The sequence below is a fragment of the Oncorhynchus masou genome, chromosome 17, assembly GCF_036934945.1.
Source record: "Oncorhynchus masou masou isolate Uvic2021 chromosome 17, UVic_Omas_1.1, whole genome shotgun sequence".
NCBI lineage: Eukaryota > Metazoa > Chordata > Actinopteri > Salmoniformes > Salmonidae > Oncorhynchus > Oncorhynchus masou.
The window spans coordinates 15594034-15613448 of NC_088228.1; the positions used below are offsets into that span (position 1 = coordinate 15594034).

The following is a 19415-nucleotide window of genomic DNA, read 5'->3' on the forward strand; positions in this document are numbered from 1 at the left end:
ACACAGGCGGTTGGGAGGACGGGCTCATAGTAATGGCTGGTACGGAATCAATGGAATGGTATCAAACACATCAAACACATAGCTTCCATGTGTTTGAAACCATTCCATTCCATTATTTATTATGGGCCATCCTCCCCTCACCAGCCTCCTGTGATACCATATTCTCATATTCGCTCTGCATCTTGGCATTCTAGGAGAACCCTAGAAGCCTGGCAAGCGAGACTATCTTATTAGCTACTGCTATCAGGCTTCCAGCTGCCATGTGAGGAGTACAGCAGGAGACACAGTGGCAGGAAAAATCTGAGGCCTTGGTCCAATTCGCTTAATGGGCTTTTCAACCTTGAATGCTCTCTTGAATGCTCTCCCTTGTGACTATAGCCCAGGGCATGTATGCTGTCTTATGTGACCACTGTCCCTTTTCAAAACTGCAAGACTGGATTATTGACTGGATACATGAAAGACCAGCCTGTCCGAAGGCTGTGCTTCTATAGCAATCATTTTGAAGGACAATTGAGTTCATAACCAGAGTGGGACATATAAAGACATACCCACCTGTAAAATCTCCTCGTATGATTGGCTGATGGACTCCTCCAGAGGAATGGTGCGCTCACCCGCCTCCTCCACCTTCCCCTGGGCCTTTCTGACCTCCATCTTCAGCTGTTTGAGTTTCCTCCTGGCCCTGGCCAGCTCCCGCTCATACTCCTCCACCTTTGTCTCCCTGGCCACCTCCTCCGCCTGCAAGGACAGGATCTGTATTGGGAAGAGTAGGGACAGGGGACAAAGGAGGAGAGCAGGAGTAGACAGCAGAGTCAGAGGGACCTAACTTCGGAGCCGTGAAGGGTAGCAAGAATAATTTGCATGAATCAAATCTTTATTCATTTGAAGATTGGAGAAGAGGTCTGAACTGACCACAAACCAACCAAGTCTGTCTATGGTTGGTAAATGTCTTTATTGTTCAGTGTCTCACCATCACAGCATAGATGACTGAATACAAATTACAAAACATGCAAAAAACATTCACTGATAGAAATGATCATCATGCATAAAAATTGATATTTCTTATGTTTTATTCAGTAACAGTAGTCATAGCAGCTGTCATCTCTGTGTGTGTCTGACCTGCTGGCTCTCCTGGACGCACTCCAGCCTGGTCAGTTTGAGTTGCTCCTCCAGTTCCACCCTGTGCTGCTCCAGCTTCTCCAGGGTCTCCTCCAGCTCCTGGCGGTCGCCCCGCTGCTCCTGCAGCTCAATGACTTCCTGCTGCACTGCATCCTGCAGGTCCTGGTGCGGTGGAACACACAGGCAGGTGGAGGGAGGGATGGATGAAAGTATGGATGGAGTGGAGGGATGAAGGGTAGGAGAGAGTGATGGCGGGACAGCAGGGGCAGATAGAGTTGAAGTAGTGAGAGAATGGAGGGATGGAAAGAACGGAAGGACATGTAGAGAGGGAATGGAGAGAGAGAAAGAGAGAGAAGAAGGAGAAAATGGGTAGATGGAGTAGAGGCAGCAAAGACAGAGAAAGGAGGGAGGGGAGAAAGAGAGAGAGAGAGAGAAGATATCAGAAGTTACTGAAAAGCTGAGGAAATAGAGGCTAGAGACAGATAACTATGCAAAGTCCCTTTCACTGCATAAATAAAGCTTACTTGAGGCGATCCTTTTCCATTAATTTTACAAAGCAGTATCATACGTGATCTCCATTCTAAAAAGAGGAATGACTAGAAAATAAACCGGCGGGAGGGAAAACTGCCAAGAAAAGGGAGGTGAGCAGGAATAGAAAGGGCAAGGGCAGTGGGAAGGAGAGGAGGGTAGTGCGAGAAAGAGAGAGAGAGAGAGGCACTTCAGACTTTCCTAAAAAATGTCAAGGGCTCTACACGCATGAGTATTCTGATAATGAGCTTCTCAATACATTAGAATAAGAGGTGTTATGAATGACAATGTGCTGTACTAACACAGATAAATCACTTTATATTCACAGGCACTATCAACACTACAACCTCTGGCGTGTCACACTTTGAGGGTTCTATTTTCAGACTAAAGACTAAAGAGCTATGTAGTATATTTATAACTACTGAAAGAAGTAGAGCTGAGAGAAAATCTCACTGTAGTGACTTAGACCTGTACTGTATATGCCACTAGAGAGCTGCTTCACTCAGGCACAATATGCACAGCTCATCCTGACAGTTGGCTAATGTCTGGAATGGATTTCAGCCCTTCTGCTCAAGGCCCTAAGAGTTAACAACGGGGGATCAAGTTGTAATAATTTTGGGACATTATCCCAGATAGCAAGCTGACACAGAAAAAATTCAAGGCCAACTTGCTATCTTGCCAACCAAATCTGAAATGTACCTAATGTCAGTTGCTATCTTGGATGAGGGTAAGTTAATTAACTTGAGTAACCTTCACAATGCTACGATGCATCTATCATGCATTTACTACTATGTATGCATGTAGAAGCAGTTCATTCTGCACTGTGACTTTTGGAAAAAAAATGGTGTTTGAACAAATACAAAGTTATTTTACAGACAACAAATTAACAACAGACTTTCAGCATGCTTATAGGGAAGGGCACTCAACACTGACACAGCTGACTGCTGATTGGCTGAAAGAAATTGATAGTAAGAAGATTGTGTGAGCTGTTTTGTTAGACTTCAGTGCAGCTTTTGATGTCATTGATCATAACCTATTTTTGAAAAACATAGGTGTTATGGATTTGCATCCTCTGCCTTATTATGGATTGAGAGTTACCTATCTAATAGAACAGTGTTTTTGTTAATGGAAGTCTCTCTCATGCTAATTCAGTTGTGTGTGGTGTACCACAGGGCAGCCGGCTAGGGCCGTTATTGTTTTCTGTTTTACAAATGACCTTCCACTGACCTTGGATAAAGCCTGTGTCTATGTACACTGATGACTCACCAGTATACACGTCGGCTGCAACAGTAAAAAAAAAACGGATTCACTTAACATAGAGCTCCAGTCAGTTTTAGAATGGGTAACTAGCAATAGGCTGGTGCTAAATATCTCAGAAACTAAAAGCATTATTTTGGGGACAAATCACTCGCTCAATGCTAAACCTCATTTAGATCTATTATTGAATAATGTGGCTACTGAGCAAGTTGAAGAGACTAAACTGCTGGGTGTAAGCTTAGTTAGCAAGCTTTCATGGTCAAAACATAAAGACTCAATGGTTGCTAAAATGGGAAGAGGTCTGTCTACTGCTCACTCTGCCACCCCAGGTAACTCAAGGTAGCAATAAAACCAGTTTAAAAAAACAGATAAAACAACACCTTACTGCGCAAAGAGAACTGTGAAGAGACATAGCCATTTTCAAATCCAATTTTATTTATCACATGCACCAATACAACAGTGAAATAGTTACTTACAAGCCCTTATCCAACAATGCAGTTTTAAGAAAATACAAAAAAAGTAAGAGATAAGAATAACAAATAATTAAAGAGCAGCAGTAAATAACAATAGCGGGGCTATATATAGGGGGTACGGTACAGAGTCAACGTCAATGTGTGGGGGCGCCGGTGTCGAGGTAATATGTACATGTAGTTATTAAAGTGACTATGCATAGATGATAATAGCAGAGAGTAGCAGCAGCGCACCAGGGGAGGGGGAGGCAATGCAAATAGTCTGGGTAGCCATTTGATTAGCTGTTCAGGAGTCTTATGGCTTGGGGGTAGAAACTTTATAGGAGCCTCTTGGACCTAGACTTGGTGCTCCGGTATCGATTGCCATGTGATAGCAGAAAGAACAGTCTATGACTAGGGTGGCTGGAGTCTTTGACATTTTTTAGGGCCTTCCTCTGACACCGCCTGGATGGCAGGACTATGGTGTTGAACGCTGAGCTGTAGTCAATGAATAGCATTCTCACATAGGTGGTCCTTTTGTCCAGGTGTGAAAGGGCAGTGTGGACTGCAATAGAGATTACATCATCTGTGGATCTGTTGGTGCGGTATGCAAGTTGTAGTGGGTCTAGGATTTCTGGGATAATGGTGTTGATGTGAGCCATGACCAGCCTTTCAAATAATTTCATGGCTACAGACGTGAGTGCTACGGGTCTGTAGTCATTTATATATATTGTAATTTTCACTGCACTATGTATTATTCCTAGATATTGTGTGCATGTACTGATATGTAGGCTATGTGTGACGTTTTAAGTGTATGTATTTCAGTCCTTGACGAATAATGTTCCGTAATATTTATTATGTCATGTTTCATATGGACCCCAGGAAGAATAGCTGATGCTTTGCAACAGCTAATGGGGATCCTAATAAATACCAAAAACACCAAATACATTGCAGCTATTTGACAGGAGAAAACCCAGTGGATCAGGGACTGTATTCAGAAATGACCTAATCCTAGATAAGCACTCCTTTTTTAATACGGGCACAGTAGCATGGACATCTGCAACAATAATCTTTTTTAATAATACCACTAGAGAGATAGGAAATCAGTTTTTGGTGAGATCATATCTGGGCCACCTCTCGGAAATTACAGATATGCTGTTGCTGGGGGATATAGAGCTCCATACCAGGTTATTGCTGGGTTACAAAAATAAAATATCATACATCACAATGTCATCCCAGCAGGCAGCGGTGCACTGTAAGCATTCAAAGTGTATAGTAGTTAACATAATGGTCTTTCCTATGATGCTGAAGAACACCAGTAGATATGATCTCTGTTCTAATGGCCTGATAGTACTGTGTATGCATTTGGCTCTGAAATACAGAGATAGCCTTCTCTAAAAACTGGCAATAAGAAATGCGTAAAGGAAAATGGAATCTGCTCATTAAAGGCTACTGATTTCCCGAAGGAATACAAATACCTGCACTTTAATCTCTGCACTGTCACGATTGTTGTATGAGTGAGACCAAGGCGCAGCGTGAAGAGTTCTACATATTTTTAATGAACTGAAACTCAACAAAACAACAACCAAACAAACCTTGAAGTTACAAGTGTGCACACAGGCACCTACTTGTAGACAAGATCCCACACCGGAAAGTGGGAAAAAGGGCCATACAATATCAGGCCAACATAGACATACAAAACCCCTAGACATACAAAAACCCCTAGACATACAAAAAACCCTAGACATACAACAACCCAGAGTACCCACCCTAGTCACCCCCCCACAGGTGCGGACTTCCAGTCGCAAACTTGAACCTATAGGGGAGGGTCCAGGTGGGCATCTACCCTCGGTGACGGCTCCGGTTCTGGACGCAGTCCCCGCTCCCTACACTGATCCCTCCACTTCTGTGGAACCGGACCATGGATCGTTGTCGAAGGAACCGGACCGTGGTTCATCGCCGGAATGATCAGAACTGGGAACCACCGCTGGAGGATCTGGACTGCAGCTCGTCGCTGGAGGCCCTGGACTGGAGACCGTCGTTGGAGGCTCCGGACTGGGGACTGTCGCTGGAGGCTCCGGACTGGGGACCGTCATTGGATGTTCCGAACTGTGGACCGTCTTTGGAGGTTCCGGACTGTGAAACTGTCGCCGGAAGCTCTGGACTGGGAACTGTTGCCGGAAGCTCTGGACTGGGAACTGTCGCCGGAAGCTCTGGACTGTGGAGGCGCACTGGAGGTCTGATGCGTGGGACCGGTATAGGTGGCACCGGGCTGATGACGTGCACCTCAGGGCGAGTGCAGGGAAGAGGCACAGGATGTACTGGACTGTGGATGCGCACTGGAGACCTGATGCGTGGGACCGGTATAGCTGGCACCAGGCTGATGACACGCACCTCAGGGCGAGGTTGGGGAAGAGGCACAGAACAAACTGGACTGTGGATGCTCACTGGAGACCTGATGCATGGGACCGGTACAGGTGGCACCGGGCTGATGACAAGCACCTCAGGGTGAGTGCGGCACAGGACGCACTGGACTGTGGAGGCGCACTGGAGACACAGTACTTAAGGCCGGCGCAGGCTATACTGGGCCGTAGAGATGCACCGGAGGTCTGGAGCATAGAGCTGGCACAACGTGTCCTGGCAGGATGCTCACTTTAGCCCGGCAAGTGCAGGGCGCTGGCACAGGAAGCACTGGGCTGTGACGACGCACTGGGGATACAGCGCGTAAAGCCGGCGGTCCGAAGAGGTGTACTGGAGACCAGGAGCGCTGAGCCGGCATAACCCGTCCTGGCTGGATGCCCACTCTAGCGCTGCAAATGCGGGGAGCTGGAATAGAGCGCACCGAGCTATGAATGCGCACTGGAGACATATGCGCGCATCACTGCATAACACAGTGCAAGACCAGTCACACACTCCCCATGGTAAGGACGAGGAATTGGTTCAGGTCTAAACCCTACCTCCGCCAATCTCCCCGTGTGCCCCCCCCCAAATAATATTTTGGGGCTGCCTCTCGTGCTTGCCTCATTGGTACTACTCCTCGTAACGTCGCCGTTCCACTTTCGCTGCCTCAATTTCCTCCCTCGGACGGCGATACTCCCCAGCCTGTGTCTAGGGTCCTGCTCCATCCAGGATCTCCTCCCAGGTCCATTCCTCCTGAACACGCTGCTTGGTCCTTTTTTGGTGGGATCTTCTGTCACGATTGTCGTAATGATGAGACCAAGGCGCAGCGTGAATAGAGTTCCACATATTTTTTATGAACTGAGACGCAACAAAACAACAAACAACCAAACGAAACGTGAAGCTACTAGTGTGCACACTGTAGACAAATCCCACACCGGAAAGTGGGAAAAAGGGCTGCCAAAATATGATCCCCAATCAGAGACAACGATAAACAGCTGTCTCTCCATATCAGGCCAACATAAACATACAAAACCCCTAGACATACAAAAACTTAGAGTACCCACCCTAGTCACACACTGACCAAACAAAAATATAAAGAAAACAGAGATATCTAAGGTCAAGGCGTGACAGGCACGCCTTCCTCAATCCTTATACACAGAATCACACAACAACACAGAGGCCCCTGAGCTAACAAACATATTACATACAGTACTGTATTCTCATGTTTTAGGGCTCCCGAGTTGTGCAGCGGTCTAAGGCACTGCATCTCAATGTTAGAGGCATCACTATAGACCCTGGTTCGATTCCAGGCTGTATTACAACAGGCCGTGATTGGGAGTCCCATAGGGCAGCACATAATTGGCCCAGTGTCGTCCGGGTTAGGGTTTGGCCGGGGTAAAGATGGCGCCGACAGAGATGGTTGCTCACTTCGAGTCCTTAGGAAACTATGCAGTATTTTGTTTTTTTTATGTATTCTTTCTTACATTGTTACCCCAGGAAATCTTAAGTCTTATTACATACAGCCGGGAAGAACTATTGGATATAAGAGCGACATCAACTTACCAACATTACAGGAATACGACTTTCCCAAAGCGGATCCTCTGTTTGGACCACCACCCAAGACAATGGATCTAATCCCAGAAGACGACCCAAAATAACAGTGCCGCAGAAGGGGCAGACGGAGCGGTCTCCTGGTCAGGCTCCGTAGATGTGCACATCGTCCACCGCTCCGGAGTATACTACTCGCCAATGTCTAGTCTCTTGACAACAAGGTAGATGAAATTTGAGCAAGAGTTGCCTTCCAGAGAGATATCATAGATTGTAACATTCTCTTTCACAGAAACATGGCTCTCTCGGGATATGAAGCCACCGGGCTTCTCCATGCATCGCGCCGACAGAGATAAACACCTCTTTGGGGAGAGGAAGGTCGGGGGTGTATGCTTCATGATAAAGGACTCATGGTGTAATCATAACAACATACAGGAACTAGAATTCACCCGACCTAGAATTCCTTACAATCAAATGCCGGCCATATTACCTACCAAGAGAATTCTCAACAGTTATCGTCACAGATGCGTACATTCCCCCTCAAGCAGACACCAAGACGGCCCTCAAGAACTTCACTGGACTCTATGTAAACTGGAAACCATATATCCTGAGGCTGCATTTATTGTAGCTGGGGATTTTAACAAAGCAAATTTGAGGACAAGATTACCTAAATTGTATCAGCATAATGATTACACTACGCGCGGGGGTAATACACTTGATCACTGCTTCTCTAACTTCCGTGATGCTTACAAAGCCCTCCCTTCGGCAAATTCGACAATGACGCCATATTGCTCCTACCGTTTTATTGGCAGAACCTCAAGCAGGATGTACCAGTGACTACCAGTGACCCACTAACAAGAACCCCCCCCTCTCCTTCTCCGTGGCCGACGTAAGTAAAAAATGTAGCATCTCCAGCCGCGTCCCCAGAGCATGCGCAGACCAGCTGGCTGGTGTGTTTACGGACATATTCAATCTCTCCCTATCCAAGTCTGCTGTCCCCACATGCTTCAAGATGGCCACCACTGTTCCTGTACCCAAGAAGGCAAAGATAACTGAACTAAATGTCTACCGCCCCGTAGCACTCACTTCTGTCATCATGAAGTGCTTTGAGAGACTAGTCAAGGATAATATCACCTCCACCTTACTGGCCACACTTGACCCACTTCAGTTTGCATACCGCCCCAGCAGGTCCACAGACGATGCAATCGCCATCACATTGCACACTGCCCTATCCTATCCGGACAAGAGGAATATCTATGTAAGAATGCTGTTCATTGACTACAGCTCAGCAATCAATACCATACTACCCTCCAAGCTCATCATCAAGCTGGAGGCCCTGGGTCTCAACGCCGCCCTGTGCAATTGGGTCCTGGACTTTCTGACGGGCCGCCCCCAGGTGGTGAAGGTAGGAAACAGCATCTCCACTTCGCTGACCCTCAACACTGGGGACACAAGGCTGCGTGCTCAGCCCCCTCCTGTACTCCCTGTTCACCCATGACTGCGTGGCCATGCACGCCTCCAACCCAATCATAAAGTTTGCAGACGATACAACAGTAGCGGGCTTGATTACCAACAATGACGAGACGGCCTACAGAGAGGAGGTGAGGGCACTCGGAGTGTGATGTCAGGAAAACAACCTCTCACTCAACGTCAACAAAACAAAGGAGATGATCGTGGACTTCAGGAAACAGCAGAGGGACCACTCCCCTTTCCATATCGAAGGGACAGCAGTGCAGAAGGTGAAAAGTTTTAAGTTCCTCGGCGTACACATCACAGACAAACTGAAATGGTCCACCCACACAGACAGTGTGGTGAAGAAGACTCAACAGTGCCTCTTCAACCTCAGGAGGCTGAAGAAATTTGGCTTGTCACACAAAACTTTTACGGATGCACAATCGAGAGCATCCTGTCGGGCCGTATCACAGCCTGGTACAGCAACTGCACTGCAAGGCTCTCCAGAGGGTGGTGCGGACTGCACAACACATCACCGAGGGCAAACGACCTGCCCTTCATGACACCTACAGCACCTGATGTCACAGGAAAGCCAAAAAGATCATCAAGGACAACAACCACCCGAGCCACTGCCTGTTCACACCGATACCATCCAGAAGGCGAGGTCAGTACAGGTGCATCAAAGCTGGGACCGAGAGACTAAAAAACTGAAAAACATCTCAAGGCCATCAGACTGCTTAACAGCAATCACTAACTCAGAGAGGCTGCTGCCTAAATTGAGACCCGATCACTGGCCACTTTAATAAATTGATCACTAGTCACTTTAAACAATGCCACTTTAAATAATGCTACTTTAATAATGTTTACATATCTTACATTACTCATATCAAATGTATATACAGTATTTTATACCATCTATTGCATCTTGCCTATGTCGCTCGGCCATCACTCATCCATATATTTATATGTACATATTCTCATTCACCCCTTTAGATTTGGGCAAAAACTTGTTGAATCCACGTTGTTTCCACGTCATTTCAACCCAAACAATCTAAGTGATGACGTTGAATCAACATGGGAAACTAACTGGATTTACAAAGTGTCATCAACATAAGGGCATTTTGTTATTTTAACCTAAATCCAATGACATGGTGACATTTGTTGTTCATTTCACATTGAATTCACGTTAGTTGACAACTCAATCAAATGTAAATCAAAATTAGACGTTGAACTGATATCTGTGTCCAGTGGGAGGTGTCTTGATCAGTCCAGGAGAATATAATCAGGCTCGCACATATCACATACAACTTATGCAGTGAAACATGAGTGCACATGCACAGACTCATGCACACACCTTCACACGCACGCACACACCTTCACACGCACGCATCACACACAGACACACATTCAAACGCACACGAACACACACACATTCAAATGCACATGCACTTTCACACACACACATACACATTCAAACACAAAAATGCACGCACGCACGCACACACACACACACACACACATACACATACACATACACATACACATACACATACACATACACACACACACAGATGACAATATAAGAAACGTGCAGCCTTACTTTGATTTCTCCAGTCTTCTGAATGACACCCTGGTCCTGTTCCACAAAGTCCTGGTCCCTGGGGGACCGGCAGAGAAGACAGGAATGTTTGACGAGGGCTGCACCTAACCATCCTCCCTTTCCTCCATCTCCACCTCCCCCTTCCCTCTTCCCCATCCTCCATCGCCACTCCATCCATTCTCTTTAGTATGTCAGTCAAACAGACATAGCATATGGAACCAGAGGCAGGCTGTCCGTGAACACGTGTGTGTGTGTGTGTGTGTGTGTGTGTGTGTGTGTGTGTGTGTGTGTGTGTGTGTGTGTGTGTGTGTGTGTGTGTGTGTGTGTGTGTGTGTGTGTGTGTGTGTGTGTGTGTGTGCGTGCGTGCGTGCGTGCGTGCGTGCGTGCGTGCGTGCGTGTGTGTGGTCACCAAGAAGCAAAAGAGGGAGGGAGAAGGGGAGAGAGAGTGAGAATATACCAACTGAGCATGTGCAAAGGGGTTGCGTGTAAAGTCAGAGAGGGAGGGAGGGATGAGAGGGATGAGAGAAGAAGGAGAGGACATGAAAGAGAGGTGCAGTCGTATTTCCAGGGAAGACATAAAAAGCTTGCCCATCCTTGACAGGAGAATGAACTATCTCTTCCTCCTCTTCTCACACCGTAATTCTCCTCCTACCATACCTGATTTAGCACCGTGAAAGGTTAACAATCATAAGAAATAATGGGAATGTGCCATTCCTCAAGGACATGATGTTCCTTAACCATTTCCATGACACCGAAGGTATCTGTCATTGCAGAGTTAATATCACAGTGCTGTGTTACACTTAACCCCACTGTCTCTCTATGCCAATGACTGTTTTCTCCAAGCTGCAGTATGGGCCATGCCTATGTGCTGTGACTTTCCAATTTGAAGCCTAACTACCAGGTGAACATCTCAGGGCTCAGAGGGCTGTAGTAAAATAGCCTTGTTTGAGAATGACTGTAATATAAATAGGACTGCAGTGTTAATGCAACACTCTTGGCTCACCTGATGACTCTCAACAATTGTGCAGTTCAATACAATACAGTTCTATGAAAGAGTTTAAACATTTGGCCCAATGCAAATTCTACACTGCAACTTTTCTTTAATGTAGTATACAGTAGGCTTATATAAAAGATCATCATAAATGGCAGGTTTACAAAAAATAATACAATGTGCAGTTAAAAGGCTATTCATTAGCCTACTATAAATTTGCATCCTATTAATATTTTCGTGATGGTCAAGAATTCCATTTTAGAATTTCCTTAATTCCAGTCAATTTTAAATTAACCAATTGCTGCCTGTCTGTCTAAAATACATGTTATTGCTGGTGTATGTCCGTGAATATTGCATGCATTGACCAGCTACTGTACATTGAGAAGAGGTGAAACACTCGCTGCTTTAATGCCTCTTACTGGCCATTCATAAAAAAGCATCCCTTCAGAAATGATATTACTGAAATTGCATAGATGGGTCAGAAATGAACACGAACTCACTCTATTATGGATGATGGGTCAATGTATGTAGGCCTACAAGGAAATTTTCGTCAACTAAGCATTTCCTAATCCATTATCGTTACCAACCTCTCACTGCAGGGTGCCCGTTGCCTTGGCGTCCGCAAGCAATCCAGTACAAAACGCATCATCTCTGCGGTACTCGCTCTCCCATCGCATCCCCAGGTACCCGACTAGATCTAGGCTGCGGTCCCGTGCACAAGGTGGGATCACAAAGCGATTAGGTTTGGCTAGTTCGGTTATCTACCTTGAAATAACCGTGGTCGACTCTGTTTTCAAGTAAACTGGCGCTGCTCCTACATTTGACCATTTATCCTTGCCTCTTCCGACTCCATCATTGAGAGGTACAGTAGCTGCTGTTTCATCACGTGGGGGAGTCAACCCTTGAGACTGGATGAGTTCAGAGGCGCGGTACAAACATAATTGATTCGCGCTGAATGTTGGTGATAAACACACACAAACACGCACTTTGCACTTTGGAGTGACAGTGGATGCAATAGAATAAATTAAACTGTGTGCCTTTCTCATTATCCTATAAATAGCAAGGCAATAACTCCCAACACAGGAAAAAAAACTTTCTTAGGAGATTTTATGAAAGTCAATGTTTGTCATTAATTCTGGTCTGTAGAAAAATGTCTGGAAGCATATGGTGCTACTTAATTAGCTTGGCTTCTAATTGCCTGTAGCCTAAATAGTGTATTATATAGTCTATGATGATGATTTGTAACAAAGGGAACACTCTACACATGTAAAATCCAAACAACCCTCTTTTTTTTTTTTTTTTACTACTGTACAGTATTTTTGCACAACACTATATGTAATCGTCATAATTTCCCAAATAAGGTTACAAATATCTACAAAAGCAATAAAGGGGAACAAATGCAATAGGCTACATTAGGAAGTATGCGGTTACTGTGCAAGACAAAATACAACAGTGAAAACTCACAATGGAGTAAACGTCTGACTTGGCTACAGTATTTCATGGCTGAATGTCAATGGAATTAGAGGTTGGTGAATGAATTTGGCCTTGGTGAGGTTATAGATGCTACGTCTACCTAATAGTATGTCAGTATGTGACTGCATTTAGTTAGCAAATGGACATTGAATGAATGGGAAACTATCGCTATGCATGTCAAGGTTGAGTAGGATTTACATGGAGTACATATTCACTCAATGTGAATTAAGAAAACAAAAACACACAAGCTTCAATCAATTCGACTTCATCTGTGATATTTGGTGGAGAAACAGACAATTAAATGCATACTTACAAGAAATAGGTTAGTTTTGACACACTGGTTTACTGCCTTAATTAATAAGGAGGTAAACCAGTGAGTCAAAATCTAATAAATTAAATAAAAAACATAAAATAAAAAATGTCATAGATTTTGCAGTAAAATCTAAATGACTTCTTCACCGCCCCTTCTCTCAACATTACTTTGAGGCCTGACTGACTGGATGGTAAAGCGAAATGACGCATAATCCCTCCCCAGGCTCAACGGAAGATTCACCCCAATGAGAAAGTCAGTCCTCTAAAGTTCATCCTTTATAGAGTCTGTTTCCTCCTCTTCTTCCTCTGCTCCAGTCTCTTCTTCTTCTTCTTCTTCTTCACGGTCCTCTAACTCTTCCTCCTTCTCTTCTTCCTCCTCGTCTTCAGGCTCATCTTTCGTCTGCTCTTTCCTCCCCATCTCTTCCGCCTCTAGTTTCTTCCTCTCCTGTTCCTCCTGGGACACCTTCATCTTTTTCTCTGGATCCTACAAAACATGAAACAGAGACAGCCATTTTAACAAACCACAGGAATTAGCATTTTTACAGTTTGTAGTGTGCTGTTAGGCAACGTTGCAAATATGTCTTCATAAGGATCTGAAACCAAACTAGTGAATTTATTCAGACAAATAATCCTGTAACAAATTGTCAGATAACAAATTGGGGTTAGGGGAATGCGACTCAAGAGACACCACTGTGAATACCCACTAGGCACACTGCTTGAATCAACGTTGTTTCCACGTAATTTTAATGAAATAACGTTGAACCAATGTGTAATAGACGTTGAATTGACGTCTGTGCCCAGTGGGTATGTATTAAAGTTTGAACCTGAGAGGTGAGTACCACTGACCTTAGTCTGACCCCAGGTCTCATTGCCAACCTCTTCTGCCAGCGTAGCGTCGTCTGTGATCAGGAAGTTATCGAAGATGGTCCCGGATTTGACCTGTGACAGCAATGAACATGTCTAAATTACTCCAAATACTTCTGGGCAAAAATATTATTTCAGGGATGCATTTTCTCTTTTCAATTAAAAAGGAAAAATATAGCATTTTTAAATAATCACAAACAGAATACTTTTCAATAAGATTCCACTCTTTAGTATTACGTGTCAATAATTAAGGTATTGAAACAACTGAATAAGGTCCTCCACAGTACCTGCCACAGGTCCAGGCCAATGACACCGATGCTGTCGAATCTGTATATTTCAGAGTCTGCCCTGTATTCTGGATTGTCAATCTCAGGATGCACCCATTTGCCCTTGTAGTCAGGGTTGTCGATCTTGCGGGGTTTCCATTCGCCCTGAGAAGGCAAACAAATCAATTAAACAGCTGTTCATATGACTGAAGTGGCAATAGAGAAAACTACTGTCATAGTCGATGTCTCAATCAAAAAACAAAATGTGGTTCTGTCATGTGTATAGGGCCAGGAAACACCTTAGCCCCAGTTATGAAGTGTCTGACTGCTTGCCTTATAGTCAGGGTTGGACACCATGGGTGGCTCCCATTCACCGTCCATCTCATTGTCCCAATCCTCAGGCTTCTTAGCGTCAGGGTCAGCAATGTTCTCTGGCCTATCCCAGTCCTGACAAATGACAACATTGAATCATTAACCCCACATTAACAAAGTGAAAATCATGAAAGACATTCTACTCATAAAAGATTGACAGCAGGGATTGCTTTTGCATCAAGAGTAGCTGGTTAGATTCCTGGTCGGCCAGTCAGTTTCTGCCATTGTCCTGCCAATACAATAATGTGGCTTGTTAGCATTGTTGAATGCAGAAACAGCCATGGGTCTCTAGACAGAAAAGGTAACTACCGTTATCTACCCACCTCTGGTTTCCTATCCTCGGGGTCCTCCACCCTCTCCCTCTCGTCCCAGTCGTCTGGCTTCACAGCCTCTGGGTCCTTGACCTTCTTAGGAGGCAGAATATCCCAGTCCTCCTCCAGACTTCCAGACTCCACTTTCTTGTTGTCAATCTTCACCTCGTACGTGTTGTCAGGGTTCAGGATCAGAGTGTACAGATGAGTGTACTCATCATCCTGGAAAACAAAAGAAAGAAGATTGATTTGATCCACCCAATGTGGACGTCACGTCGAAAAAAGCTCATTTGTGACATATGCTTTACCTTGCACCTGACGTCCTTGTTGATGAGATGATTCTTGCCCTTGTAGTTGATAATGACATGAACTTTCTTGGTGCCTGGGCCACAGATGTCTGGACCTGGATATGGGAAAACCATTATGATTAGCTGTACAAATTAAATATACAACCTAAACAATTTATCTAAATGTTGAATGAGGGTACGGTGTAACTAAGTGGATATTATCAATCATTTTGCTAGTACCATCATTATCTCATTGGTAATGGACTTTACCGAACATGATGTTGTATTGGGAGTCTCCATGCATGTCTGCCTGGTCAAGGTCAGCGGGGAATAGTTTGATGTAGCCTCCCCCACAGTCAATGTTCTGCTCGTGCTTCACAGTGAACTGGATCACCAGGGTCTTGCCCTGGTTGCTGAAGGGCTCAAATCGAGCAGAAGAAGAGTAGAAGCGGGCATCCTGGCTGGTCTGGAGACCTGAGGGGAATAAGATATGTTTTAGACTGTTTCAAATTCGGAGTTGCCTCCTGCTCCACAGTCGAGAGGAAAAGCAGAAATGTGTAAGAGACTGATTCTGAAATTTTCAGAACAATGGTGGGGTCACGAAACTGACTGACCAGATGAGGTGCAGGCAGTCATTGTAAAATAAGAATTTGTTCTTTACTGACTTTCTCTGGATTAAAAGTTGAATACAAATATTTTATCACATGGTCTTAACGTCAGAGGAATCATATTGGACAAGCTTGTCTTTAGCGTGCAGACTTTAAACTGCATGAAGCCTCAGGTTCATAACACGATAGCTACCTTTGTCTTTCTCTGGATCTCCATAGAATTTCCCAGGTGTCAGGACAAATTCCCCGTAGTCAGACCTATGGCTGGATTCAACCCACCGGGTAGTCCAAGAATCTGACAGCAAAAACAGAACCAAATACTAGAAAGGCCACAATATTGGCATAGGTGAATACAAATTTTAGCTAACGTTAAAGGTTTATTCAAGCACTAGGCTGGCGTCACCCGTTGGCTAGGTAGATACATTTAATTAGCTGGCAAACTTGCCAGCCATCATTGTTGTAAACGACGCAGTGTGGCTAAAAAGCAAACTAAACATGCATTATTGCATCTAACGAAGCATAGCTATTGTCGTTTCATCATTATGGTTAGATTAGCTCACTAATAGTTAGCTGTAAACTAGCTAGGCTCGTTGGAAATTTCCAGTTGAATCTGGCAATCACGGCAGCCTAGCCGAAATTAATAGAACTCACCCCCATCTTCAAACTGCTCTTTAAAATACAGCGATGGTTTGGCACTGGCTAGTGCAATCAGTGCACTGAATAGCATCGACCCTCGCATGACGTGGCTTGCTAAATTTTAAATGATAGTTGACCACCCTGCTAATCGCAGTTTCCCCACTCCCTGTCCGCCTGGCCAATCAGTCTACACTGAACAAATGTCCGATTTTCATTGGTTGACAGGGAAGCCGAGACTTTGGATGCTGTGGTACAGCTAGTGTACCATACTGTAGTCAAGAAACCAGCAACACAAATTTGCCAATACCTCAAATTGGTAGCATCAAACCGCACCCACCATTAATATATAGGAACCATCTTCGAGTTAGACTTGTTTATACTGTATGTTTGTTTTACTCCATGTGTAACTGTCGTTGTGTGTTGAACTGCTTTGCTTAAACCCACCTACAGCTAATCGTAAATGTAGCAAATATAAGAAAATGGCACAGATTATGTACAAATCCCTTTATTGGTTCTGGACAATGAAGTTACACAATTACTGGTTTTATTTATCAAGCTAAAATTATAACACCCGTACAGTTTAATGAAGTTTCGCCAAACAAATTGCTTAATTATAAAGTGAAGCCGGTGATGCACTGCTTTCTTCAGGACAACTGTAGGTCAGTGGTAAATGACAGTTCCTGCACACCCTCCTGACCAAGCACTGGAAGGAAGAAAAAACACGTGAGCCAAATAGTCACTGGAAGGTTGAAACACTAGGAATCATTGGGGAGAGATCAGTATTCTTTCTTGTCATCAAGATCTCAGGGAGAGAGTTCAAGAATTGAATCATCATTTGCTAACCCCACAATATAACTATAACTCATACCAGAGGGGCATACTACAAAGCAGGATCAGCAAGTTACATTAGCCAGCTAATATTGATACAACTATATTGACAGGTCCATCAAGCATGCTAAACCTAAAATGGGTTTTTGGTTGCAGTCAATTACTTTGTCCATTTCAAGCTGATCTTGAAGTGGGCACAGTAAAGTTACGAATATTTTAGGGAAGATTAGACCAATCCATTGAGCCCACTGAAATATACCCCTCGTGTAAAGGGTAAGATACTGAATCAGTAAGCCAGTGGCAGATAATGAAAAATACTTTCTGCACGCGTAAAACATACCCACTCAGTTGATTCTCACGTGGCGAGGGAATAAGCAATGGGTTCAGGAGCAGCACACCAAAAACAGATATTCACACACTAAACCCCCAGAAATAAATGGACTGGTCGGAGTATAAGCAGTGTAATCATACGGCAGAATCTTTTCACTGGCTGATGAAATGTAAAGACAACGTTGTGCAAGTGCTTACTTTTAGTTCATCTTGTCACGATTTTTTACACAGAGAACCAGGATCAGTCACATTCCCATCTCACCATGCCTGAAATTGAGAATTTGTCAGGATGGACAGGAAGCCACATTTAAAAGCTAATCTAATAGCCAATACATCAGATAGGAGCGAAAGACAATGCTGATAGTTCTTCATGGTTAATCTGCTGAACTATGCGGTCATCATTTGTATCAGCAACAGATGAGTGTTCCAGCTGCAGAAAACACTACTTACCAGCCACTGTTACGAGGAGTCACTAAAGGTTCCACCCATGTGACCCCAACTTCAGGCATACCACCTGAGGAACAAATAAAGTTGAGTCAAAAAATGGAATCAGGGCAAAAATAATCCTACAATCTTATTTAACAGTGGATACATCAGATAGGAGCGAAAGACAATGCTGATAGTTCGTCATGTTTAATCTGCTGAACTATGCTGTCATCATTGTATCAGCAATGGTTGAAAATGCTTGCAGCCAAAGTAAACAGGACCCACCAATGGTTCCTTGATCATTATGGCTGGAAGTTCAGACCATGGCATTCCCGCTGGAGGCAAACCAGAAACAATTTGATCAAGATCGTTTCAGCGGGGTGGCATTTTAGAAAATTATATCAGCAGACCATTTCATGATCGAAGATCCTCCATAGTCTCAGAGATTCCCAAATATACTCTAATCAACAGCATAGCTAGTAAATATCCATAACAGCTAAGGGTTTCCATGAAACATACCAGGATCTCCTGGTTTCTCAGGGTCAGCAAGAAGTTACGCTAAAAGGAAAACATTCACTATTAAATATGTCAGGCCATAAAATGTCAACCACAGTTTAATAGATAGCCATCAGTTTGAAAATGTGTCAGAAATCCACTTCTGTCCACTACTCTTATTCAAATATTCATCACAGGCTAAATATTAATTACAATGAGTTATCGGTGTGCCATACCTGATTGTAAACCATTAGGCAGATACATTAGTCATCCAGGATCACGCGTGTTGTACTTCATAATCTGAAAGGTTAGAGGGACGGTTAGATATCACAGGCAAAGTCTTAGTGCAATGAAGAATTCAAATCCAATCCATGTCTTGTCAGTAAAGTTGGCGTTTCCTCAGAGGTCTCAGATGTCCCTACCAACATGTTCTTCATCACATCAGACACGGATTAAATTCAAGACAATTTACTTATATATTTAGAATGTGTCGATTCTGAAGTAAAGTACAAATTAAAGTCGGCTGTTGTGTGAAAGATGTAGCCAAGCTATAGTAGTTAGTGTTAGCAAGTTCTTGCACACATGGCAGGCCACGCATGCACCTTGACTTAGCGTTACACGCAAGTCAAATACTAATGCCAAAGCTGGCCACCAAGCAAAATGTTAACGTTCTTATTTGATAGCTGTATATAGTTCCTGATTTCAAGTTAAACTATCTTGTAAAAACAATCGAATAGTTACCTTTTTTTGAGGCACACAATAGGATCTCCACATTTCAACTGCTGAGTTCAGCGGGGAAAAGAGTTTCAGAAGGGGTTACGTCGGTATTTGTACTGTGGCCCCGCTGGCTTGTGGGTAAAATTGGC

The 19415-nt window shown here is 44.2% G+C and overlaps 2 protein-coding genes and 4 non-coding genes across 8 annotated transcripts in view; all 6 read right to left on the bottom strand.

Annotated features, from left to right (window-relative positions):
• Positions 1 to 12521, bottom strand: part of LOC135558585 (uncharacterized) — a 22285-nt gene extending 9764 nt beyond the window's left edge. For both annotated transcript variants that reach the window (XM_064992497.1, XM_064992496.1), the window contains exons 1-4: positions 11929 to 12521; positions 10351 to 10408; positions 1117 to 1278; positions 553 to 750 (exon numbers count right to left, since the gene is read on the bottom strand). In XM_064992497.1, the coding sequence (XP_064848569.1) occupies positions 553 to 750; positions 1117 to 1278; positions 10351 to 10408; positions 11929 to 11990 (480 nt within the window). In that variant the 5' untranslated portion in view covers positions 11991 to 12521. The remainder of the gene's footprint in view (positions 1 to 552; positions 751 to 1116; positions 1279 to 10350; positions 10409 to 11928) is intronic.
• Positions 12522 to 12608: 87 nt separating this feature from the next.
• LOC135558588 (calreticulin-like) lies at positions 12609 to 19399 on the bottom strand. 2 transcript variants are annotated; one of them, XM_064992503.1, is made up of 15 exons: positions 19291 to 19399; positions 18786 to 18849; positions 18574 to 18612; positions 18340 to 18389; positions 18079 to 18142; positions 17827 to 17895; positions 16486 to 17173; positions 16028 to 16129; positions 15497 to 15700; positions 15248 to 15342; positions 14952 to 15161; positions 14590 to 14703; positions 14278 to 14421; positions 13973 to 14065; positions 12609 to 13610 (listed from the first exon to the last, which is right to left on the bottom strand). In XM_064992503.1, exons 7-15 carry the CDS (start codon positions 16571 to 16573, stop codon positions 13389 to 13391), a joined length of 1272 nt encoding a protein of 423 aa, XP_064848575.1. In that variant the 5' UTR covers positions 16574 to 17173; positions 17827 to 17895; positions 18079 to 18142; positions 18340 to 18389; positions 18574 to 18612; positions 18786 to 18849; positions 19291 to 19399; the 3' UTR covers positions 12609 to 13388. The 2 variants fall into 2 exon arrangements, with proteins under 2 accessions (XP_064848575.1, XP_064848576.1); XM_064992504.1 differs by lacking the exon at positions 18340 to 18389.
• LOC135559096 (small nucleolar RNA snR60/Z15/Z230/Z193/J17) lies at positions 17955 to 18039 on the bottom strand. Its single transcript, XR_010458438.1, has one exon. It is a non-coding gene; the product is annotated as a small nucleolar RNA snR60/Z15/Z230/Z193/J17 (small nucleolar RNA).
• LOC135559097 (small nucleolar RNA snR60/Z15/Z230/Z193/J17) lies at positions 18214 to 18297 on the bottom strand. Its single transcript, XR_010458439.1, has one exon. It is a non-coding gene; the product is annotated as a small nucleolar RNA snR60/Z15/Z230/Z193/J17 (small nucleolar RNA).
• On the bottom strand, positions 18678 to 18749 carry LOC135559103 (small nucleolar RNA SNORD75). The gene has a single exon (XR_010458445.1). It is a non-coding gene; the product is annotated as a small nucleolar RNA SNORD75 (small nucleolar RNA).
• LOC135559095 (small nucleolar RNA SNORD74) lies at positions 18920 to 18999 on the bottom strand. Its single transcript, XR_010458437.1, has one exon. It is a non-coding gene; the product is annotated as a small nucleolar RNA SNORD74 (small nucleolar RNA).
• Positions 19400 to 19415: the final 16 nt, after the last annotated feature.